General features: G+C 38.7%; 1 protein-coding gene across 2 annotated transcripts; it reads left to right on the forward strand.

Moving 5' to 3' along the window:
* Positions 1–1,359: 1,359 nt before the first annotated feature.
* Positions 1,360–25,264, forward strand: LOC149834282 (uncharacterized). Of its 2 annotated transcripts, XM_090011311.1 has the most exons (11): positions 1,360–1,494; positions 7,370–7,435; positions 7,514–7,696; positions 8,068–8,167; positions 8,253–8,283; positions 10,277–10,319; positions 15,367–15,519; positions 18,306–20,595; positions 21,431–22,877; positions 24,040–24,123; positions 24,293–24,639. In XM_090011311.1, the coding sequence occupies exons 2-11, from the start codon at positions 7,377–7,379 to the stop codon at positions 24,355–24,357; spliced, it is 4,455 nt and encodes a 1,484-aa protein (XP_089867437.1). In that variant the 5' UTR covers positions 1,360–1,494; positions 7,370–7,376; the 3' UTR covers positions 24,358–24,639. The 2 variants fall into 2 exon arrangements, 1 of the variants encoding a protein (XP_089867437.1); XR_016432757.1 differs by lacking the exons at positions 1,360–1,494; positions 7,370–7,435; positions 7,514–7,696; ... (2 more) ...; positions 10,277–10,319; positions 15,367–15,519 and adding an exon at positions 25,237–25,264 and having other exon boundaries at positions 17,733–20,595; positions 24,293–24,408.
* Positions 25,265–26,819: the final 1,555 nt, after the last annotated feature.

Consider the following 26,819-nt stretch of genomic DNA (forward strand, 5'->3'; position numbering starts at 1 on the left):
AATGAGAATATTACAATGCTATATAATCCAATATCCCAAATTATCCCACTTCAATAGATGACTGCCATCAAACCATCCGCCAAGGCAGCGTTTGAGAACATAGGATACCCGCTAAAATAATATTTTTATCATTTTTACATTGAAAATTTGTGGGTCTTAATAGGAATTAGGGTGGGGCCCGGGTCTGGTATAATTTTTCACAAACTATACCCGGATCCATGTATTAATCGGACCTTCGGGTTCGAAACTGGGTTTATTATTTATCACCATACCCGGACCCTATAGGGTTTGGTTCATGTCCGGGTAAAACCAGACCCGTTGACACCCCTAACCATATGTACCGCAGGCTAAGTCCAACACGAGCAGGTCTTCCTCTCAGGGGAGGTTTCTCTGTGTACTGAATATAAAATAAAGGATAATTTGTTATTATATCTCTATGAAATATTGAGATAGAAGATATGTTCATTTAAATATAAAACAATTTAATTAGCCTAAATTATTACATTAAATTTCTAAATGTTCGGATTCAGGTCAAATGTCTGTCTGAACCCGAATCTGTTTAGTCAGATTCAGTAGCCCAAATATGTCTAGACAGATTCAGTAACCCAAATCGGATCTGATTAGTAATTGGATCCAGTCTCAATGTCAAGCTTTGCATCCAAGTAAAACCAAATCTGGCCGAAATACATGCAATTGTTGGATTTTAAGCCAGTCGGATATGGATTCGGTTTTAGTTCATTTGAATTTGATACCAAATTCAGATCCGATTATCTGATTAGGCCAGACTTGCAAATGACCAGATCTGAAACAGTCCCCCCAGTCTACATCTCTCTACACACACACAAGATGATCTGTTTTGCTGCGGTCCATAACACAATATCCCGATTTATCTTACTTTTCTGGATAATTAGATCCAACCAAAATCCCCTTAAAAAACATCACACATTATGTTGTTGATTGTATCCAATATGTACCCAAAAATAAAAAAAACCTTTTGAAATTGAACGGCATCTTTTATCATCAAAGATCCAACTGCAGAGGCCAAGGTACTGTTCAGTAAATCAGGTTCTTAGATAGGGGTATTTTCGTCATGTTCTCTTGAGGTTCGAAACGAAGCGAGGGCATTTTCTTCAAAGAGAAAAAAGCTTCCCGACGACGCCTTACTCTCGGGAAAGGTTGAGGAAGAACGGGGCTAATTTGGTAACTTCATTAAACTTATTTTTTTCGCTTTTCGATAATTCATTAAAATTCCCACTTAAAAGACTCCCTCTCTCTGTGCACCTTCCCCTCTCCCTCCACTGTCGTCCGTGGCCTCGTCGGCGGAGAGAGAGAGAGAGAGAGAGAGATTCTCTAAGGTTTCGAAAAGTAGGGAGACGGAGAGAAGGGGTGAAGATCGGAGGAGTCGGCGTTGCGTTTCGGGGATCCTTTTTTTTTGTTTTGGCGTCACCTTTTCCCGGCTCGGTCTTCGCCGGATTCCGGCCGGACAGACAGGAGGTAAGAATTCCGGCGATTAAGATCCGTGAACTGAGAGGCTTGGATCCTTGAGCTCCGATCTTCGAAATGCATGTCATAATCTGCTCTCTAGGCGATTACTGCCATTTTTCCGGTGAAAAACTAGGGTTTTGTGATTAATTTGTCGGAAATCGAGCCATTTCGTCATCGAGACGCTGTTTGCGGATGTTACTGTAGATTATGGTGTCTTGATAGTGAATGTGATTGGTAAACGTGGGATTTTTTTGGTGATCCTTGATGCATTGTCGATTTTAGCGTATATGGCTTTCTGGTGTTGAAATTGGGCTGAATCGATTCGATTATTAGTTTTGATTTGTTTGAGAAAGTGATTCTGAGAGCTAGTGCTTGTATTACGGAAAAAGTTCAGATTTTGCTTTATTTATTTGGAAATTTAGGTGAATTCGAGCATATCTTTTGTTAAAGTCACGTTCTTTTCATGTGCAGCTATCAAAATGAGATGCATTTGCAGATCACTGGGAAAAATTATCGTCATTTTTTCGCACGAGAACTGTTACTTGCATGTAACTAGTCAGATTCTTTTTGATGCTTCACTGTCTACATACTATGCGTGAAACTTACCTTGAATTTTATTTCTTTAATGGTGAATACGATCTAAAAACATTTAGTTGTTATTTCCATAGATGCTTTTAGATCTTAGACGATACATTACTTTACGTTCTGTACTGAAAATCATTGGCTGGATTTTAGTTGTGCTGAACAAATGTTGCACCTTTTACATAGAAATATGGTGCTTAAACTCTGCAAGTGCTTGCATCCAGAAAGAAGTTTAGTAAACTGCTGAGTTTGATTTATATGACGTGCATCTTTTCGTTTTTCATCACCTCTTTTTGCTGTGGATTGGTATATCTTTGACATAGTTCTATGTCCACCTTACAAAATAGAGCTGGTGATTAAAACAAATGCTTTGTAAGGGATAAGGTTGAAAGGAATACAATTTGTAAGCCTTGCGCTGTCTCCCTTTGAATAGGAGTAGGATGATTGAGTTCATGAAAAATCAATACTCAGAGTGGAAGAGTCAACTAATGCATGAAGATCAACTCTCCTTGATTACGGTAGCTATTCTATAGTTGCCATTGGAATGTTGGGAGCTATGACATCATATTTAATCTTGAAATGTTCTTTTGATTCACAGGTTCTCCATTCTTAGTTCCGGTTCCACATAATATCTGCTAAAATCAGCAGAAGACATGCTGTATTTTTGTTTTTTTGTCACTCATCGTCTGTTTTTTGTTATTCTGAACTTCTGCTGGGATAAGTAATGTTTGTTCATGAAACTATGAAGAGGTCACAACCATTCGGCACATTCGTTTTTTAGCAATGGGATTATGATGTGCAGACATTTTGAGATTCATTGATGGAATAACTCTCAGAATCTGGGATCTGGTGTAATGGTTACGACCATAATATACAGCAATTCCAAAGACACTTGGGTAACTAAAATGCTGGTGCTTGATGATGTTATAATGAAAATCAGATTTTCCATCATGATATTTGAGGTCCATTCTGAAGGTAAGTGAATGATATATATAGCATTAAACCTCAAGATTTTTGGGGCATTCAATAGAAGAATTATGGATTTGGGTCATTTCTATGTGTCTGTGTTTTCTCTCTTCAACTCCATTCTGTTTCGGAGTGTTGCCACAAGGGGTCTAGAATTTAATGCATTGCTGAGGATAAGAGATACTCTGTTTTATCTATGAAATGATACCTTACTAGGACTATATTATTTAACTTTTTTTGGAATATAGTAATGTCATTGATGTTTTCATATGATATGAAACTAGAATTCCTAGTTGTTTACCACCAAATGTAAATAGCAATTACATCTTACAAGCCATGGTCACAACTCAGTATGTCATCAATATATTATTTGGCCTTTATATTATATATCAGCTATATATTGGCAATATCTCATTAATTTATGAGTTATAGATGATATCTAAAACATACATGAAATGAATAATTTTGAACAAAACAGAACATAAACATGTTCTAAAGGAGCATTTAAATTTTAAATTGTATTATGATATCAGTACTTAGTATCATGACTGTTGTGATCAATATTACTAAGATCAAGGTATTAATTTGTTATAAAGTACATACAGATTTGTACTTTCCAGATAGAATATATTTCAAGTAGCTTGCCTAATGCCCGATTCATTTAGTAGCACTTTTGGAGCTCCAATTCATAGATAAGCTGCAAGGCCTTCTCATCTGTATCATGACTGCTTTACCTCTCTTATTTCTTCAACAATAAGGGATGATTGTTCAGTTTTCACTTTGTGAACATATCAGCTTGTTTACAGTTTCTTCTCACTGAAGGAGTGTCAAGACTGCCAAGGGAAGGTAAAAATTGTTGATCCTATGTATTATCACTACCACATATTCAGGATATGCACCCAAACAGTTCAAATATCATCTATCTTTACCTTTTTCAACTTCTTTCCTTAGCTCAAAATCAGGTATTTGTTGGGTTGGCAGTATCTCAGTACAGTCCACCATCCCCTTAGTTTTGCATAATAATCATCAAAAGTTTTATTTATTTGCCTGAACTTGCTTACTCTCTCAACAAGCTCTTATTTCGTGGCTTTGTTAGTGTTTATGAATAAGATCCTCAACTTCCTCCAAGAAGACCTTCGAGAACAAAATCCCTTAACTGCTTCCAGAAGCCCTTCAAGAATACAAAGGTCCATAACCAGTCTAATGCCAGACATGGATCTGTACAAGGTCATTTTGGTGGATGTTCGTATATTGCCTGGGTACACCAGATCTTATTTATCTATTGGCAGAGTTTGACTGTTCTAGGCAACTGTTACCATCAGGCCTTATGGTAGCAATTTGGAAATTCAGGTATCACCAGCCCCAGTTACACTCCCTGAAGATGGAGTGATCTTTTGACCATTATGAGCACCATTTATGCTCAAATTTCTTGGTTAGCACCAGAAATGACCTCCAATAAATAAACATGACAATTCTAAATGCATCAACACCTGTTTGTACCAATGAACTCCTAAAACACAGTCACACACACAACACACGTAAATGGGTAAATGTTTGCTACAATCTATTGTAGGGATGTCAACGAGTCATGTAATCTGAAATCTACTGGAATTTGTATCCGATTAGTCGGATTCGGTAGCCAAATCCGGATCCAATTAGAAATTGGATTCGGGTTCAGTATTGAGTTTTTCATTGAAACCCGACCCAAATCTGACTAAAACCTGAACCCGATTAAGTGTAAAATGTAAATATTGGGTTTTAAACTAGTCAGATCCAGATTCGGTTTTAACTTTTTCCATCTGACTCCGAATCTGATTAGGTCGGATCTGATTCAGTTTTATCTTTTTCCATCCCAATCCGATCTGTTGACATCCCTAATCGTTTGTATTTACAATCGACTTAACAAAAACTGTTTTTTTTTTCTCACATTTAGTACCATAAGTGTGATCTACATGTTTTTATCATAGTCACAAGTATCACTATTGGCTATATTTCGACAAGGCTATTTCTCACGATATTATAGCTTTGGTGATAAATCTCAGAAAAATATCGAGGCTTAAAAAATTTTAAAAATATAAAAGTAACAAAAATAAGTAATAAAATATCTCGTTTAGATAATAAAATACATATATAATAAAATAAATAAGTAAAAAATATAAAATAAAGAAGAAAAACACATTTAAGATGTAGAAAATGAATGAGAACAGTAAAAATGATTGATAATATCGCGATATAATGAAATTGGTGATATTCTCAAAATATCGCGATATTTTACCTATAATATTGTTTGCTGAAAATACAATGATAATATCGTGATATTTTGAAAATATCACCGATATCTGTATCTGAGGTTTTTATTAGTGGGGGGGCTTTTGTATCACTGAAATCCGTCCTGTATACAGGTTTTTCCGGTGGTCCAAAAATTGATGGCTATGGAAGCATTGATTTTTTTTTTACTAAAAAAAACATGTTCGTGCGAAAAAACATGATCCAAGAGTTGTTTCCCACTAAATCGAGCATATTGAACACATTAGGTTAGATCGAGTCAAAATAACTTGCATTGTAAGATTCCAACTAGATTGTACCTACAATCAACTGTATTAAATATATACCACACACACACACACACACACACACACACATATATATATATCTATATATATATATATAGATATATAGTAGTACAATCCTCCTAATTGCAATCCTATGAATTCCTATATGAACTGGGATTTTCGAGGACTTTTTTTTTGGTTGTTTTCTTGAAGTCTGACCATACAAATGTGTTCTACATGCTTGATTTCATAGAGACTGACTTTTGGATTTTCTGTTTTCGACCCATGAGTAGGTTTTGAAAATCAATGGGCCAAAATTTTTGTAAACATTTAAGCCACAGAAAATCATATTTTTTCATCGAAAGAACACTATCCAAGTGTTGATTCCTATGCAGTTCACATATTTCGTAATTTGTATCCATATATAAATCCATATATCTATCTATCTATACACATGAGTCACTAGAGAATGAGAAATGAAAATATGAAAACTACCCTGTGAACTGCGATTTTCATGGATTTTTGTTCTTTTCTCTTAAATCTAATTGTACGGATGTGATCCACATGCTTGGTTTTATAAGGACTAGCTTTTGAATCATCCGATTATGATGCATAAACAATTTTTTTTAAGGCTTTAAAATCAATGGCTCATAATCTTTATAAATATTCAAGCATTCAAAAATCACATTTTTTTCATTGAAAATACAGAATTCAAGAGTTGATTCCTAGTAAATTTACCATGCCAAATACATCTACATGGTTGGATTTGCAAAAAAAGGCATTGGAAATGCCCATATTTCTAGTTCTCATATTCTAGTGACTCCTATATAATATATGTATGTATGATGATGATAAAATGCGAACCACTGTCACCGATATTTTGAAAATATTGTGATATTTTGAAAATATCGCCAGAAACAAAATATCGTGATATTTTTTGAGATTTTTTTTTTTTAAATTTTAAGTTTGCATTTCCTATCTTTTGTTTCTTTTATATTATAAAACCTTTAAAACATTTTTCTTTATATTTTTGAAAGAAAAATAATGCAAAATTTATTATTTTCTTAGCTTTTTAATCTTTTTCAATTTTTTAAACTCCCAAGATTTTTCTGAGATATTCCTGTGATTTATCAACTTTTGAAAATCTCTCCGAGAAATTACCTTTAACTATATAGGTGACTATGATGTCAACCATACCTGGGTTTTCTGACACTTTTTTAGCAAAACTGCTCTCGTAGATGTGTTCAGCACGGTTGATTTGCTAGGAATTGACACCTAGTTCACTTCTTTCTGATGATTTTTTTTTTTGAGCCTTGAATATTTATGAAAAAATTGAGCTGTTGATTTTCAAACCCTATAAAAACTAGTCACGTGATGGAATCGGATGATCTAAGAGCTGATCTCTATGAAATCATGCACATGATCACATCTATACGGTGAGAATTAAATTAAATAAAAAACCCTCAAAAACCCAGTTTGCAATAGTTGTTTCACTTTCACATATTCTCATATATGTATGTATGTATGTATGTATGTATGTATGTATACGTATGTATAAAGTAGTTATAACACTCATTATTAACAATACATAACTGACATAAAGTATTCAATGCTTATGCCAGTTTCACAACCAACTTTCTATTGTTTTACTAGGTTTTGTTGTGATCCTTTGTTTGGTTTTTTCTTCTTGCATTTCTTCAGTGACTTATTTGTTCTAGAGCCTTGGGTGAAACTTTTTAAGAATCTCTTTTGCTGATACTGACACTACTCTTGGCTTTCTTTAGGGAGGAAATGAAATCTCATACACCACTTGATTACGCAGTGTTTCAGCTATCACCAAAGAAGTCAAGGTGATTTTTTTCTATTGAACTCCTTATTGGTTTGCAGGGCATGATTGGATTTCTTATCTGACTAATTTACTTTTTCAGATGTGAGTTGTTTGTCTCTGGGGAAGGAAAAACCGAAAAACTTGCATCTGGGCTTCTGAAACCTTTTGTTACCCATTTACGGGTAGCGGAAGAGCAGGTTGCTCAGGCAGTACAGACAATAAAGCTTGAAGTCCAGAAAAATCAAGATGGTGGAACATGGTTTACCAAAGGGACATTAGAAAGGTTTGTAAAGTGTTCATTAAGTCACATGGATGTCTGTATGGGTATGTGGTACAAGGGTACACTGGTCTGACTGTGCTTTTTAGAAGGGTGTGTGCATATGTGTATGTATATGGAAGCACCTAGCACCAGCACCTAGAAGTACCAGCATTTTGAATTACCCATTTTAGATAGTCATTCAGTTTTACCAGCATCAACATGGGTGTACTGGACACTCATGTAACATAGTCATTCAGGTTTATTCTGTTGTCTCTGCAGTGTGAAATTTCCATTCACTGTTTTTGTTTGCTAGAACAAGTTATATGCTAGTAAACAAATCATTCTGACTGAATGAATTTTGCTTCATCTTATTACAATTTCACATGTTATTGCAGATTTGTTCGGTTTGTTAGCACACCTGAGGTCTTAGAGCTGGTCAATACATTTGATGCAGAGATGTCTCAGCTAGAAGCTGCTAGGAGAATCTATTCACAGGTTCTATACAATATATTCCATTTATTGCAGACCTTATCAAGTACCGTTACATCATTTTCACTGGCATTTCTTTTCCCTTATTCAGGGGGCAGGGGATCAACTCTGTGATGCAATGGGTATGTGTGGATGACCTGTCTACTTCAAACCTTTTTGGTTCGGTCTCGTTCTTTCTTTGCTATTCATATTGTATTGTCAGTTTTGATATATTATACAATGCTAGCAAAAATCTTCATGAGAAGCTGATGCATGATGGTAAACCAATTGGATTATGGTTGTTGTTCATGCCTTCATGGTACTAGCTGTGCTATCTCCTGAATAAAATACCTGATGCTCATATTCTGAAAATATGTTATACCTTTTCTATCTTTTCTTATAAGTTGGCTGTGTAGTTTAATGGTGATAAACTTTCTGCACTTGCATCTTCTGAAGACACATTTTGGTATTTTCAATCGTTATATATGGAAAAGTGCAACTGGAGTGTATTTTCAATCGTTATATATGGAAAAGTGCAACTGGAGTGTTGTGCGATCATAGAATGCCATTGCGGTTGAAGGAAAAGTTTTATAGGACGACAATTAGGCCCGCTTTACTATATGGTACGGAATGTTGGGCTGCCAAGAGACATCATATTCAAAAAATGAGTGTAGCTGAGATGCGTATGCTTAGATGGATGTGTGGAAATACAATAAAAGATAAGATTCAAAACGAGGAGATACGTAACAAGGTAGGCGTTGCATCCATTGAAAATAAGATGAGAGAGAATCGTTTACGGTGGTTTGGACATATTCGGCGAAGGCCTAATGATGCTCCAGTTAGAAGGATGGAGAAATGGGAAAATATATTAGTTAAATGATGTCGGGGTAGGCCTAAGAAGACTTGGATGGAGATGATAGGAAAGGATATGAATGCTTTGAACCTCACCGAGGGCATGGCATTGGATATAAATGATTGGAGGAGAAGGATTCATGTGGAAGACCTAGAATGATTTTCTTTTTTTGGTTCATATCGCCGACCCCAATTGTTTTGGGATGAAGGCGTAGTTGTTGTTGTTGTTGTATCTATTGTCTTTATTTCTAAAAGGTTTCCTTTTTGAATTGACGATATAAGAGCTATACCATGTTCCTTTGTTACAAGAAATTAATTTTCAGAAAAATGATGCAAAAATTATGTCAACGTGTATGTAACCATATTGACATGAGTTAAGATCTATACTATGTTTCCTCCTTGCAAGAGATGTAGATAGGATGCACTTCTTTACCTCAAAAGAAAATATTTTTGAGAAAAATGATGCAGATGTTTTTCGAATGTTGGACTTCTTTGCTCTTGAATTATTAATTATGTTTGTGCTTTTTCGTGCTTCTTTCTTGAAATATGCAACTAAGCTCTTCAGAAAGGACATTTGGAATTTCCTTTGGGATGGTCACTCTTCTTTTTCTACCTCCTTGGTTAAGTGCATTACCAAACAGAAGTTAGAGGACAGTTCAATGTACTATATTGACGAGAGATTGCTTTATATATTTTGGTATATGGCTCACGTCATTCAGAAGGGTCTCTCCTCCAGCTAGTGTTAATGCCATTTGCATTCAAGTGACAAAAAATTTCACTGCATTTTTGGGTGATCCATATTGAAGATTTTCTAAAGATCTATGACAGTCATATCTTCCTATTTTATAAAATATCTCAGGGTCTGTGGTTAACTTTTAGTTTTTCAGAGAATCAGAAGTCATAAGAAACTGTATTTTGCTTTCCATGACAGGCTTGTAAAGGATTGTGGTTGGTATTTTGTGTTTGAATTGTAACAGTCTTTAGTGCATGACACACAATGGAAGGAAACTCTGAAGGAAAGAAAAGGAAAATTTGCCTTGAGAGCTTTAATCCCAACAACATATGATGCTCGTTCATCAAAAAGATATGAACTGCAATGATGCACATACAAGTCGTAACTTTTGGGATTTGCAGTTAATATGGTGGTTTTGTCCTAAATACCTACTTTGTTGTATTTTCTTTATCCTTCACCCAGCTAGTAACATTTTGCAAATGTGCTGCTAGTGATGACACTACCAAACTACCATTGTGGTACAACTAATGTTTTAATCCTTGTTGTTGCAGATGAAAACCAAGCAGCTGCTTCCGCAGCAGCAGATACATCTAAGTAAGTTCTCTGATAATGCTTTATAATTAGCTAACTTTTTGAGTTTTACCGCACGTAACTACTGTTGTCGTTTGAAATGTTAGATATATTCTGTGACAAATCCATGCAGCAACCCTCTTTTCTCACTCATACTTTTTCAAAAAAGAAAGAATTTATAGCTTTGAGCACCATTGGAATGGCGAGCCCAAGAAGAGATCTTGCTTGGCCACTTATCTCTTTCCAATGATCAAAGCTTTTCTAGCATTAATGCGGTGCACTTGTGCAATATCCACAGGTTCTGCTTTGATAATTGAGGACTTGCATTCCAAACACAAATTGGAACCTCCCTCAACTATAAGCTAGGAATGCTGCTGGAGTTTTTGTGATGTAAGAGGGACTGGGATCTGCCATATGTTTCTATCGAACTCATAGTTGCCAGAGTGGAAATTAGAAATGGGAAATAGTATAGGAATCAGAATCAAGAAGCAGTTATTTCAAATTTTTAGATGATTCAAGAAGTGGGGAAAGTAGGAAGCAGTATGGGGAATCATTGGGGAGTGATATGTGAAATCGTGTAACACAAGACTCGGGATTCCCAGTTTTTTATAATCAGGATTCCCATGTAAGGGATTTGAGATTCACAGTCATGGATTTGGGATTCCCCATGCTATGGGATTTGGGATTCTAGAACTCTTCTGCTTCTTGCTTCATGGGAATCACGATTCTCACTTAAAATAATCAATTCTGGTAACTATGATCAAATTTCTCTTGCAAATGTTGTGATGTGCTTCATCAATACTTCAGACATCCATTCTTGGAATCACTTGTTGACCACAAGAGCCACTAACTGGTTCTTGATTACTTTCTCGAAGCCCATGGTATGGTCCTTGACCTAGGACCAGACATTGGTCAGCTCGTTATTGCTGTACAGGGCTGTTATATATTTATATTTATATATATAACATATGTATATATGTATGTATTTTTTGTTTGTTGTTCTACCTATGCAATAGGTCATCCCTCTAGGGGCATTTTTTGTCTTTTTGCTAAATGTAATAGGTCCTGCCCATTGGGGGTAGTTTTTGTATTTTACATTTTGTTTAATTTTCTTTTTATTTCTCTTTTATGGCCATTGGGACTAGCCCAACTTGTTTTGGACTAGCCCTTTAGCCTCTCTTTTGGTGTATATATATGGGATCTCTCCCATAGTGATTGTATGTTTTTTCTTAAGCATTTACCAAGTGAATAAATCATTATTTTTTATATTGAGTGTTCATGTGTCTTTGTGGAGTGTGCCCTTGAGGCCTTGGTTTTGCCCATTAGTGGCTTGTGTATTACCTTTGTGGCTTTGTGTTTGTGCTGTATGTTGTATGCTCTTATGAGCACTGTAATTGTGCTTGTATTTGGGTTTTCATTTCATGGTATCAGAGCCCTTAGAATCTAGTCCCTTGGGCTTTGTTGATTGTAGTGCTCTTGTGATTCGGGGATTGTGGTGATTGTGCTTGTTGCCATTCTTCTGCATTTCCTCTCTTCTTACTCTTACTCTTCGTCATGGCCGACGGAAACTAAAATTAAGCTCTCATTCAAACTATTTGATGTAGGCGGCTGCAATAAAAAATCACCCTAAAGGAGTGAAACTTTGGGGTTATGTGGCATGATTTTCAAGCCACAACTCAAGCTCACAAAGGAGGGAGATCGAGAAAAGGCCATTCAAGATATGAAGTAAAGATGGAGGATTGAGAAAACGAGCATGTCAAGATTTTTGCATGGTTTATGATCAATGTGGGGTTAAAGATTTGTGCCAACCTTACTAAGTTCAAGAAAGCTAATGAAGAATGGATATTCATGAAGGGCATGTACGCTAAAAGAGATCTTGTTAGATAATATTTTTTGCAAGAAAAGTAAGATCTACAAAGTATGGAGACATGATCGTGTGTTACTATTATAGTGTTTTATCCCCTCTGTAGGATGAACTTGCACTACTTGAACCTCAATAGGAAGTAGCCGCCATTGAGTTAAGGCAAAGACAAATTTAAAAAAACATTTCTTTCAATTTCTTCATGGTCTTCGCCCATAATTTGAACAAGTTCGGGCCTCTTTGCTTCATAGAATATCTCTTCCTCCCTTAAATGAAGCCCTTGCGAAAATATATCAAGAAGAGACTCATCTTTCTATGACTAGGAGGGAGATGAGGTGCACACCATATCAAGGTTGGGGAATAATATAAGAACTTACAAGCCTCCTCACTTTGGGAGAAAAAATAATAGACGGTCATGGAAAATTATGTCACTTTTGCAATGAGCCGAGACATATCAAATCCGATTATCCCAAGCACAAAAGGAAAGTGGCCTCCGTTGGAGAGAAATCAACCAAATCAAGTGATGATTCATAGAAATGAAGTGATTTAATTGGCAAAAGTTCTCCAATAATTTTTGAAGACTAACACTCTACTCCATTCCACATTAGGTGCCGCGGTCTCATCCTCTACTCTTCCCAGATCTTTGGTTCGGGAAGTTGATTGGGCATGGCCATAGGAGATCTTTACTACATGATTTTTTTGTGTTTATCCTCTAAATATTTCTTGTAATTATATTCAAAGCAAATATATTGTTACTTGGCACAAAAGAATTGGTCATTCAACTACTTCTAAATTTTATCTTTTTCTTTTTTTTTAAAACATTTTGTAATGAAAGAGAGTTTATTTGTAATGATTGCATTCATGGAAAAATGCATACTCTTTCTTTTCCAAATAGTTTCTTTATCTCTAAAGGGCCTTTTGAGTTTGGTGCACTCAGATGTGTGGGGATCCACACCTATCATGTCAAAAAGATGATATTATTGTTATGTTATCTTTATTGATGATTACACTAGATATGCAAGGATCTACTTCCTTAGGTTCAAACAAGATGTTTTCACTTATTTTAAAGAATTTCACATTTTTGTCAAAAGTCAATTTCAAGCAAATATTTTTACTCTTCTCTCGGATTCGGGTGGAGAATATATGTCAAATTAATTTCAAAATTATTTGAAACAAAACATGATTGTTCACCAAAGATCTTGTCCAAAAATACCACAACAAAATGGTCTTGCAGAAGGAAAACATAGACATAATTGCGACAACTAGAACCTTACTCATTTCTAAGGACATTCCCAAGATTTTTTGGTGTATATATGTGAAATCTCTCCCGTAGTGATTTTATGCTTTTTCTTAAGCCATTTACTAAGTGAATAAATCATTATTTTTTATATTGAGTGCTCTCTTGTGTGTCTTTGTGGAGTGTGCCCTTGAGGCCTTGTTTTGGCCCGTTAGTGGCTTGTGTTGTGTTTGTGCTCTATTTTGTATGCTCTTATGAGCATTTGACTATGCTCGAATTTTGGATTTCATTTCAATCCCAAGCCATACTTACTAGGTACTTTGGGCAGCAAATTGTGACCTATGACTTGGTGTTCCAAGCACACTGGAATGGTTTTTCAGTTTAAATGATCCTACCCATGTACCAGGGTCTTTGGCCATTGGCACCGGCAAACCTGGTGGCTATGGTTTCAACTTTTCCTAGAGTAATGGAAGGCTTACAGGTAATACTTTAATTCTCCGTTCTGATCATAGAGTCATGAACTGACCTCTAGAACCATCAATCAAAGAGAATCCAAGCTTCTCCTAGGTTAGAGGTGATGCAATTCAGGATACTGAAGAAGGTTCTTTTGAGACTATTGAAGCAATCCCCATTTGCAAGAACCTATTTAACCATGACACGGCACCCAAAGTGCCATAACCGTGTACTGGTACCTGGACACGGCATTTTCCGTATCCTATATTATATTATAATATATATTTTAGATATATAATATATATTTTTAAGTATATATTTAGCCGTGTCCCCGTGCCCACAATTTTTAGAATTGCCGTGTCGTACCCTCCCTACCCGTACCCGTACCCAGGTGACATAGGCAAGAACCAGTAAGCCAAGATCTGCTATTTACAGTACATGAAGTTTACTACTATTTAACCTGCCTCCTTATGCAAAGTCATGAAAAAATAGTGGATAATTTGCGTTTTTGTACTCTACCATATTTATGTCAAGCTAGAGAATCTGGAAAAACAATAGGGACACTCCTGGAGAAATGACCCAAGGCTTTTTGCGTAATACATTTCTCATTCAAATGGTATTTGCTTTCAAACTGGTTAAGCGTCTTATCAAACTGATTAGGGGGTTCACCTATGTACCTTGGAATATATGCATTTTGAGGATTTATGTGAGACCGTATCCTGCATCTAGGGAATATGATAGATAATAACTTGAAATTTTCTTGGTGGATAATCTAGCAGATTCAAAAAGCTCGACATCCCTCCAAAGTTGCCCTTGAAGGAGAAATCAAGGCATGTTTTGTTGTTTTAGTATTTGTTTAGAGAGGAAAACACTTGCTTTATAAAAATAAAAAGGTAGCGGGATAATGTAGCAATTTTAAACACTGGATATTTATCATTCATAGTGGTATTATCTGATTAAGGGTATGTTTGGTTGAGCCTCATGAGATTCAAAATCTCATCAAAATGAGATTACAAATCTCATTTGACCCAACAACCAAACAAAAACATTTGTTACCCAATGGAAATCAAATCATGTTTGATTCAGTTTCTCTCAACCTGGGAGATTTCGAATCTCAGGGGTTCATGTGAGTGAAATCACATCTGCTAAAGCATGTTCGTCTTTCTTCTTTTCTATTTTGTGCATGGAGGTTGTAGAGGGTTGGGGTTTTAATCCAACCAGGTAGCCAGAGCTGCCACAAAAATGTCAGAGAAGCCTGTCAGAAGCACAGTCGTTGGGAACAGGCTGCTCACTGTTGTTTTGGTGTGAACTTGGAAAGTTTGCCTACGACAGAAAACCATGGCGCTTTCAAACCTAGCATGATATCCCAAATGAACTGATTGGTTAGAAATCTGATATATTTGTCTTATATCTTTTGTGATTTGAACCCTTGGTTAAAAAACAAATCTCCATACCTTTTAATTTCATTTTTGCTCAATGCATTTGGATTAATCAGGGTTTTTGTGATTATACTTTTTCAGGAGAGAGCTTTTGAGAGCCATAGATGTTCGACTCATGGCTGTTAGGCAGGACCTCAATATGGCCTGTGCTCGAGCTACAGCAGCAGGTTTCACCCTAGACAATGTCTCGGAGCTTCTCCTCTTTGCTGAACGTTTCCGTGCCCATCGCCTGAAGTAAGAACTGTCTCCAGTTTCCTTTTCCTTGCCCTTTTTCAGTTCTATTGGTGAATGATGCAAAGAGTTGCCTGCCGAAGTCAGAGTAGGAGCTGCATCTGAACCACTGATTGCAAGGATTGTTGAATGTTGGGTGATGCAGCGATCACTGCATGAAAAATTTTCAACGAAACTTGAGTGAGTTATCCATTTTAAAGGATCACCACTGTCCGATGTGGGCTTAGTGCCACCTGATAAATAAAGTTCTGACCAATATTGCCTGACCAAAACAGTGTGATGCCTACTCTGATGATAGGTGTGACGCTCTTTTTTTGGTCCAGCATGATTGCTCTGATGACCTGCTCAAGTTTGTGCATATTTTCCTTGAAAAGGGATTTATCTCAAAAACTTTTTGACCTAGGTTTTTCTTTCCTGCAAGTCACATGTTTTGAGGACGAACATGAAAGTTGCACGGGTTTGGGTGGGGATGGCTTAACTATCAATAATTCCTACTAAGTATTAGTTAGCCTGAATTTTAAGCAGTTGGTTTTCCTTTATGTTTGGTTGGTGGCCGAGCCGACTTAGGCTTTGGAGTCGGGTCAACTTGATTGGCGTGCCTATGAGACTCTTTGAACCTCTTTTTTTCAAATTCCTATAGGTCTGATTAGGCAACTCTGAATTTTGACCTTTATGCTAGTTGACGAGTTTCATGACCTAGGATAGCAGAAAATTGAGAAGGAATGTTCCACTTTACTGAATTGCATTTAATTTCAAACATTCAGCGCAATGGGTTGCATTTAATTTTGAACGTTCTGACAAGGGACTGCTTCCTTTGTTGCTTGCCAGAAGTCCCAGAACCCTCTCTCTCTCTCTCTCTCTCTGACACACACACGCAGATGCACTTACGCACGCACCTGTAACAGAGAGAGAGTTTGCTTTCTTTTCCTCTTTTGGTCTCACAGTTTCTGACTCATCCGAGTGATGTTCTCTGTAACACCAGATGCACTCACCTGTTTTATAATTATTTCCTAAAAGCGATGCACCCTGGTCCTTTTTATGCTCAAATTTGGAAACCTTTTGTGCAACATTAGCATTCTGAAATTTTTTTATGCAATTTTCTTTTGATCAGTTTTTCAGTTGGGGGCCTTGATGGTATCTCCATAGTGTGATAATCTGGCCTCCAAACCGCTGTCTGATTCGACAGGCAAGGAACTGTTGACCATTGGATCTTCCTAAGCTTGTATTTTGGCCAAGTTCCAAGACAAGCCAAAAACCGAACCTATTCTTTCACTGTTGCGTTAGATTAAATTCAACGACCTAGCCACGCCCAAGACGGCACGAAATCTTTGGGAGGTAAACAAGGCAATGCCATTACATTTTTAGGAAGCGATACACAAGCCACAGGTCCCACCCCAAAAGCCCAGACCAAGTTGTCAACTGTATGGCAAGCATCTCATATTTTTTGAAGTATCACAAGGAAATGCGATATTGTCACATAATTAAATAGTGATTTTTTATTGTTAGCTTTGTGAAGTGTCACAGGGTACTAGTAACTAGTAAGGACCATGACCGTCCGGTGCATCCTCATGTATGGGTGGTTCATTCTAGAGGCCACCCAGAACGGTAAATGGTTATAAACTTTGTGATTTCTCCATGGGTTGTTTGTACAAAATCTCACCATCATAGATGAGCTTGGATATTGCAATTGGATTCGCAATGCGGTGGGTCAATTATACCACTTATCCACATGCGCATCATATTTCCCCCATTAAGAAATGTGCAGGTGCCCTTCAATGTTCTTAAATTCTCTGCACGTTGGAGGGTACATTTCTTGGTGGCTGGCACATGCGTGGGTAGCCTGAGCAATGTTGTTAGTGTCGGCCTGAATCGGCTATTATTTAATAAATGTTACAAATATTTAAATTATTTGTAATATTATTTTAATGCTGAAACACTTGTCACGTTTTGATTGACATGTAAAATTTTTAATTATTTTTTGGCCGATTCAGAACGATCCACTTGAGTATCAGTATGGGTGGATTCACCTGAATCGTTGGCCAAACAATACTGGGCTGATACCGGTACTGACAACATTGAGCCTGAGCAAGGGAATCGTTTCTCGTTGGGCCTCGGGGGCATAACAGTGCTTTACTTGGGCCCCACCATGAAATCGAGGGGTACACCAAACGTGTGTAGATGCCCCTGCAACGGGTCCCGCGGACGTGCTGTCCTCTTTCTTTTTTTTTTTTTTTTTGGGTTGGTTTTAGTGAACACAAAAAGGGGAAGGCCAAAAATCGTGCCTGCCTTGTCGATGCATTATTTGTAGAAAGAATGTGAGTGATGCCACCAAAGTCTAGTCTCTTCAAATTCCTGACCGTCGTTTTCCTGCCCTATATGACAGTGGCTTCTGTTATTCCATACATCGTTAGTTTTTACTAACCGACTGGATTGCCCCCTTAACGGGGATTTGAATGTGCTGGACATAATTGCCATTTTCAATGAACTCTATAATACTAATTAGCTGAGCTGCTAAACCTCTCTTCTATTAATATGAATGTGCTTAATATTTGTTTTTTCACTCTTAAACCTAATTACTGTAGTCATTTAGGGAAATACTTAAGGGTACGGCCGTAATTCTTCCTTGGCAACAATAGATTGTTGCATCAGGGGGCATAGTGGGAACGTTTTATTCACATTGCTTCTTGGGTTGTGTGTTTTCCCGTGTTTTTGTTGTTTTCTCTTTCGGTTGTCTGGGTTATGTATGTTAGGTCTCAGTTTTAGATTTTGATTTCTCTCTCTCTCTCCAGTGAGGCGTGTAAGAAATTCATTTCCCTTTGCCAAAGACGCCCTGATCTGTGCCCATGGAAGAGGGAGGACGAACGAGACGTCCGATCTTCGTGTGGGTCGGACATGTCCATCGACGACCCTGCGACAGAACCCGACCCGCAGCCGGCCCGAACCACCGGCGGCACCCAGTCCCATCACCGGGCCCCGAAACCCACGGAGGCGGTGGGCCCCGCCACAGCCGCGGCAAACGCGCCCGTCACCGTCTCCACGTCCCAACCAGCCCGGCCGGCTTCGTCTGACGCGGCGCGATCCTCGCGGCGCTACTTGAGGGAGTCGAGCAGCGAGAGAGGCGACGTTGGCGACACAGCCGTCAAGGACTCGACGGAGAGGGAGCCATCGCCGGCGCCTCCCGAGCCCAGCCAGCAGCCTGCCAGGAGGCTGAGTGTGCAGGACCGGATCAACCTCTTTGAGAGCAAGCAGAAGGAGCAAACAGGAGAGGCGGGCAGGAGCAAGGGCGGCGGAGGCGGTGTTGTCAAGTTCGAGGCACGACGGCTCTCGACAGACTCCGGTGGCATTGCGGTTCCAGCCGAGAAGTCTGTCCTTCGACGATGGAGCGGTGCCAGCGACATGAGCATCGATCCGAAGGAGGATCTGTTGTCGCCTTCATCTTTGGCCACCGCAATTAGCCACTTCGATTCTGCAGCTTCTTGGGTGCAAGCTGGTGTTTCACCAACAGGCATCGATGAATCGAGACGGAAAAAGCAGCCGAATGATTCAATTCAGCCGGGGATAGCGGTTGATGGTAATCTGTCAAGGGATGCCGGCGACTCCCGGGCTGATAGCAGGCCAAAAGTCTTGGCGATATCGCGTTCGCGGTCTGGGTCTTTGTTAGCCAGGGAAGAAGACTCTGAGCTGAAGGTTGCGCCCACAAATACTCAGCTCAAGCCTGTCTTTTCCCGCAGAGCAGAAGAGATTACAACGGATAACCGATCGAAAGAACCTGCAATTTCTCGTTATCAATCCGGCTCTTTGTTGGGAAGGGAAGAAGACGTCGAAACCAAAGCTTCACCTACGAGTACTCAGCTCAAGGCCTTCCAGGAAGACGTAGGGATGTCTAAAGCTTCTGCAATTCCTTCCCAACTTAAGGTTTTCCCTGGAAGGGTGCAACATGTAGGAACCACGGCACCAGCAGCCACGACACAGGTGAAAAGCTTTGCTGGGAAAGTGGAAGGTTTTGTGGCCAAGCTTCCTCCTGTTCAGACTCAATTTGTTGCTTCATTTGGCAAGCTGGGAGGAGGAGGAATTAATAGCCCTGTGGGTCTGACACAGCTCTCCAGTTCTCCGGCTGGCAGCGTGGCAGATGTTGGAGGAAAAACCCCTGTAGTTTTACCCCAGGATAGAGCTTCTTTGGTTAGGAAGGAAGACCGTGAAATGAAAGAAGCATCAATGTCAGTGCGGACTAATATCCAGAGTACTTCGAACAGGTGTATGGATGGCAGAACACCAGAGTTGAAGTTGCGGAGACAAGCCACTGTTCCAGAAAAAAACAAGGTTCCTTTACATAGGGAAGAAGGCTTGAATGTGCCTGCAGCAGAATCTGGTAGACGATCGGCAGAAAGTAGTGGAGGGATGGATCTATTGTGCGGGAAGGCTACTGTAAATCTGGAGACATCTGGTCTGGGCACAGCTGTGTCCGTTGAGCCAAATCAGAAGATGAGGCAGTCAAAAGGTAATCAGGAGAGGAATGATGAGCTCACGATGAAGGCGAACGAGTTAGAAGCACTTTTTGCTGCACACAAACTTAGGGTTCCTGGGGATCAGTCAGGTGGTGGACGCAGGGGCAAGCTTGTTGATGATCGACCAGCTGTTGGCAAGATATCAGCAGTGGAGGCTGGTAGTCTTCAATTGCTAGAAAATGTGGTGCAAGATCCAGTAATAGAGGCTTCTAGAAATGTGGGTTCTGGGAGGATGGACTTTGATGCAAAGCTGTTGATGAAGATGGTTGATTCTCAAGATTACAGCGAGTCCTCAAGTCGGTTGCCAAATGTTGCTGGGGCTTTGGACGATTCAAGGGGATTATTCTATGAGAGATATATGCAAAAGCGTGAAGAAAAGCTCAGGGCAGAGTCAGCAGCAAAACGGGCACAGAAGGAAGCCAAAATGAAAGCTATGCAAGAGAGCCTAGAAAAAAGCAGTGCTGAAATGAGGGCAAAGTTTGCAAGCAAAAAAGATACATTTGCTCATGCTCGTCAACGAACAGAGAAGCCTCCAACCTACAATGCTCGAGCAACCGTAAGATCCAGGGATCGGGTATGTTTTTTATTCTACTTATCCACTTGAAAATTGTGAAATTGGTTTGCTCCTTTAAGCAAAATGACAGTGCATGATTTGAGATGTATATGATTAAAATCATTGTTTGAAAACCCAATGCTTTTAGTTTGACATTCTGGCAACTCATTCCGAGCCTGAGTCTATTTGGCTGTAGCTCAGGTGATCTAGGAAAGAGTTGCTATTGGATTACACCCATTCGTTGACAATTCACAGGTGAGTTGGTAGAACTTGAGTTTGATTCTGACATAGTATGGACTATGGATCCTTCTGATGTGTGTTGAGTTGTCTTTTAGCCAGTATTAGGCTTTTGGTTTTCCACAAGTCAAAGTGTTTTTTTTTTCTTTTTGTTTTATTTCATCTGGTTCTAGGCTAATATTTTAATATTTAACACAAACAACAGATCGTGCACCATATTCAGAAGTGATCATCCTGAATTATTAAAAATTAAAATTTGGAACGATAATTAGATATCTGAAAAGTCAGCTTTTAGTTCGTGCCTCAGTAGTGATGGGGAAATTAAAAAGTTTTAGCATCTTGAGGTTGCTTTGTCAACTAAACAAACCCAGTTATTTTACAGACACGTGACTTTGTCTAAAAAGGAGATCAGTGCTGACTTCGACTTGGTTCAGACAATCTTGTTGAACAGGTTTTTTTCTGATTCTACTGTTTGCATAAATGCATCCAGAACTAGAGAAAAGGCATCTCTTTGCTCATACTTGATAATACTCTATAATATGGCATTGTGATGCATCGAGTTTTCATTGCAATTGTTTCCTTAAACTTATTTGTATTCATTTTATTAATGCTTCATCAGGGAGCTGACTCTGAAAGCGGGGAAGATTTATGGGAAAACTCCGAAAGTAGATTTTACAGACATTATACTGGTGGCTCTTGTGAAACCCAACCGGCTCATGGTGAATCAGTTTTAGATGACGTATCTTCAAAGATCAGTCAGGGCAAAATGCCTCTACATAACAGAAGTCTCTCATCATCCACACCCCGAACGACTGGATCAAGGGCTGCAGCTGTCAAACTATCAATCCCTAGTACTGGAAATGATCAGAGCCAAGCTGAAAATCTTCTTGCACAGTCAGTGCCAAGCTTCTCTGACTTTCGGAAAGAGAATTCAAGGCCATCAACACTAACAACTAGGGCTTCAGCTCGCTCTCAAGTCAGAAACTATGCCCGCAGCAAGAGCACTAATGAGGAGAAGGGCATGATGACCAGGGATGATAAACAGCGGCGCTCACAGTCTATGAGGAAAAGTTTTGTGGGTCTTGGAGAGCTGAAGGATGGTTCTTCTCTTAACGCTGATACCATCTCATTGACACCATTAAGGTTCTCCAAGGAGGAACCAGAACAAAGCTTTTATGACAGACCTGTAAAGAATGGTGATTCTAAACCTTTTCTCCGAAAGGGTAATGGCATAGGTCCTGGTGCTGGGCCTGGTATAGCTAAACTGAAGGCTTCAATGGCTGCAGAGAGTTTAAAAAATGAGGACACTGAACTAGGTGAACAATCTGGTGCAGACATTGACAAAGATGAAGAAGAGGTTGAAGGTACGCCAATTGGAAAATCTCCCAAGGACACAGAATTTCATGCTGACTCTGACAATGACAAAGCTCGGATGAGCCAGGAATCTGAAAAATCTGGAGATTTTGAGTTTGAAAATGGTGATGTTTTGAACTTAATTTCTCAGGTGAATGATTCGTCGGTGGCATTATCTTCTGTTTCTTCTCATTTTAATCCTTTGTTGAGTGCCACACGTGATTCCCAAGGAGAAGAAAGTCCTGCATCATGGAACTCGCATGTACAGCATCCATTCTCCTATGGGCTTGAGGCATATGATGTTGATGCGTCTGTGGACTCACCAACTGGAAGCTCTGCGTCATGGACCACTCATCCTTTGTCTCATCTGATGGATTCAAACGCAGCTCGGATGAGGAAAAAATGGGAAAGCACTCAGAAACCAATTTTAGAAGGAACTGTCTCACAGACTGTCTCACAGCATCCTCGCAAGGATGTAAAGAAGGGTTTTAAGCGGCTTCTTAAGTTTGGGAGGAAGAGTAGAGGATCAGAAAATCTGGTCACAGATTGGGTCTCAGCTTCTACTGCTTCTGAAGGAGATGACGACACTGAAGATGGCCATGATCTGGCAAATCGGTCATCGGAAGACCTGAGAAAATCAAGGACCGGGTTCTTGCAGTCTCAGCTTGCATATGATGGCTTTCAAGGAGAGTTTTTTCAAGAACAAGAATCAAGTAAGCTATTATGTCTATTCATTTTTTGTTTTTTGCTTATATGCAGTTTGATGAGTATATTTATCATCTTTCCAATATTGTTTACTACATTTTTCAAGTGCATAAAGATCGTTTAGGGCCCGTTTGTTTCATGCAACTTTCACGGGAAAGTGCTGAGCTGACAATCTTTTCCTTTTCCTTTCCCACCATGAATGAAACACACATCAAATTATCATGGTGGGAAAGTGCCATGCTGGCACAAGCCCCATTTTTTCCCACCACCTACCACTTTTTATGTGTAAATCCTTACATATCCCCCCACATGAAAGCTCTCATGGGAAGGCTGAGCTGGCAGGATATTTTAGAAACATGTGCCTCTTCCCATGAAAGGCATTGGCCTTTCATGGGAATGAAACAAACAGACCCTTAGTCCATCTCTGGATTTCCATGATTCATTCTGAAATTTGAATTGATACCTGTTGCATATCTCAACTTCGTGGCTCTAGATGCTGTATTCTAAAACTAGAAAACAATTGCTTCCTAGGGACTGGTTAGCCTGGATGACTATGGAATCACAGTGGATTTACTGGTGATATATGATTTAAGTCATTGTATATGGATCTATAGATGTATAGCATCAGTAAACTTTCTCATGCAGTAACCCCTTTCAATTGCCGGAGGACCACTCAGTATCTCCATTACTCCAGCTCTATGCTTGGCTGTATAATATCGAAACTGCTTGCTCTAAACTTTTTCTGTATCAAGGGGAGATTGATCTTGTAGTGGTCTAAGCTAAGTTGGATTTCGTCAATTCTCAATTTCCAGATGCTGTTAGTTCACCAAGGAACACAAATAAGTTCTGAACTTCAGTTTGTGTTATGCAGACCATGGCCTAATTAGCCTCTGCATACAGGGTTTAATATTTCAACTGTTCTAAGTGATTTTGTAACCCTTTTTACTCCTGAGCTCAAGGAAATGCACATATTCACCCTAAGAGCCTATTTGTAATGCTTTTTACTGTTAAACTCAGGGAGACATTTATTCTGAGCCTCCATCCCTCTTTCTCTCTCTGTATTTATTCCATATTTGTAGTTTTTCAAGCTTTTGTTCCATATCAGGCGATCCTCTTGTAGTTTTTATGTTTCCAATGTCTGCCTGCTCACTTTATGTTAAACTTTTGTAGTTCAATCACTGCGGAGTTCGATTCCTGCGCCTCCAGCAAACTTCAAATTGAGGGAGGACCATTTATCTGGAAGCTCTCTGAAAGGTGAACCCAATAATTTGCTTATTAACATGACATTTTGGACATCTTATTGTGTCTTCAAGTCGACTTTCAGAAGTTTACAGTAATTCAATGTGAATTATGCATGTGATAAACTTGTGTCATCTTTTTTTCCTATATTGATAATCTTTATGCTACTTGTTGAACTTTGCAGCACCTCGTTCATTTTTCTCACTGTCAACCTTTCGAAGCAAGGGAAGCGAGTCCAAGCTCAGATGACAATGGAGAATCATGGCAAGCTGGTTAGGTTACAGGACCAAAGTATATATTGTAAGATCCAATCTCGTAGCTTTGATACATGTCTTCATTTTTCTTTATGATCCACCCTCAGTAGGGGAAAAAAACAATATAGGAAGGACTGCAAGTTGTTGATTTTTTTCTTGCAGTGACTTGAAGTTTGCTGGTAATTTCCATAGATTGTATGAGTCAAACTGTGCCAATTGGTGCCGATCTATTGTACGTTCGCTGTAATTGAACAATGCAGTTTTTGCCTCTTCAGAATGTGGTGATTTGTCATATTTTAAATTATCTTAGACATGAGTTATCGATCATTTGGACACTTGATGACCTCGAACTTAGATAATCCAAAGGCACTTGGATTTTTCTTTGGGTGAGTTTCACAAAATGTGTAGATAGATGCTTGAAACTTGTTATGCTACAACCAGCTCTATCTGCTGTTGCTTCTGTTCCTCTAGCTTTGTTTTTCCGAGTGTAAAATCATTTGCTCAAATCTATGATTCAATCTAAATTATAATCGTTACATTGATTGGATTACTGGCTATATTTTTAATAGTTCCTATCTGTTTCATTACTTTCATGCAAACCTTCATGACAGGCTTTACACTGGAGTGTGTGGAATCAGAAGCCTAATGCAAACCCTCTCTTTTGCATAATAATCCGCATGGATCCTAGGGCCTTCCCAAGGTTCCAATAGCCACAATACCCTTGTAAAAACGTGTAGTGGTAGGAGTCAGGTGTAGGCTTTTGTATTACTTTATGGAGTTAACCCAATACCGTGTCACTCTGACATCCTTGGGCTCAGATCCACCAGCACATGCAATTTTTAAGCTCTCCTAAAATATTTGTTGATGTTTCCAGCTTGCAACTTGAGCAAGACATGGTTGGCGAACCCCATGATTCAAATTGAAGTCAGTCCAGATCACAAGTTATGAGCTGCAAAATTATCCTCTTTTTTACCTTGAAAATACATGGTTTTGGCTGAGCTCAAGTCAAGGATAAGTTGTGCCCGACTTGATAAAGCCTTTTTGTATGTGACGTTGGGCCGAGTTGACTTCAGCAAGTGTGCCAATCATGAAGCCCAGTAAGTTTGATTTACAGTGTCATTTGTTTTGCCTTAACATTTACTATATTAAGGATCAATGATATAATTTTTTATTGCACTGTGGGTTAGGAAGAGTAAGTGTTGACAGCCCACAAGGGCTCCTTTCATCTGGTAGGGGTGACTTGTGAATGTCACCAAGTTGATGGGACATCACAAGTTCTAAATTCATGGGTGGCATCCCTTGCTGCAAGATCGAACCTGGGTGAACTATCCAGTGGGCAGGGGGGACCTCAAGGGTTTTACCAACACTAGGCCAGCCAATGCATTGTTTGTAATTTTGCAGTGCAACCATGTGTGCGAGCTGTAGATGATGATGCACATGCTATGTCACTCTTGGTGAGATATATAGAAAGAAAGAAGAAAGATTACAAAAATCAACACTGGCAAAATGTAATGCAGAATGTTTGACAATGATGATAATTGATGAGTCTTGTTGTAGTGCATTATACAGTTATATTTAACATGACTTTTTTCATTTTTTTAGTCATTTAGTCAACTATGTAATTGTAGTGAACTTCTATATTATTGACTTTATGAGTTTATATAGTGAACTTTTGAGCATTTTGACTTTTGTAGTCATATAGCAAACTATGTTTCTATGATCTATCAAGTATTCATGTATCACTGTCGACATGTCAATAGTCTACTATGTTTATTTTTATATAATTACTTGCTTTTAATTCTTATACTCATACTTATTTATTTTTTCTTGTGTTCTATGTTTTAGATTTTTGTTTTTAAAATTTTAGATTTTTTTCTGATTTTTTATTTTTTTTGCATAATTTAAATGCTTTTTTCCCCGTATCTTACTATACAATAAAATACACCCGTATCTTACGATACCTCAGGCTCATGCGATACAGGTTTCGATAGGCTAATTACAGCATTGCAACCTATACTTCACAATTGAAATCCCCAATGAACACAGGCATTCTACAGGATAAAATCAAGAGAACTTCTCGGATTTCCTTTTAAGGATGAGAAAAAAAGTTACATTCTGACAAATCCAAGATCATTAACCGTTATCTCCAAGATGAATGCCCAACAAACATCCATTCCATCAATAGGCACTATTGCCTCTGTCAACAACCAAAGCATATCTCCTAGTCATGTTATCTTAAATCATTTTGTGACTAAGCTGTTAAGTGCATGAAGGCCCGACAACTGCCAACTACCACACATAAAAGGTAGACAGTGTTCCGGCAGAATCTCCATCTCTTTGATAGTTCTTGAAACTCCCTGTTTATGCACATTTGACAGCACAACTCTGCAAGTCTAATGTTTCGGTTTTATCCTCAGTGACCCTATCACAGTATCCTATTAATGCAACACATGCCTC

Source organism: Nuphar pumila, chromosome 6 (genome assembly GCF_984573655.1).
Source record: "Nuphar pumila chromosome 6, dmNupPumi1.hap1.1, whole genome shotgun sequence".
Taxonomy (NCBI): Eukaryota; Viridiplantae; Streptophyta; class Magnoliopsida; order Nymphaeales; family Nymphaeaceae; genus Nuphar; species Nuphar pumila.

Bases quoted from the DNA above. Each gene is read 5' to 3' on its own strand.
- LOC149834282 (XM_090011311.1), top strand. From the start codon at position 7,377: ATGAAATCTCATACACCACTTGATTACGCAGTGTTTCAGCTATCACCA. The intron at 10,320-15,366 runs GTAAGTTCTCTG...ATACTTTTTCAG, and splicing joins GCAGCAGCAGATACATCTAA to GAGAGAGCTTTTGAGAGCCA. The intron at 24,124-24,292 runs GTGAACCCAATA...TGAACTTTGCAG, and splicing joins ATCTGGAAGCTCTCTGAAAG to CACCTCGTTCATTTTTCTCA.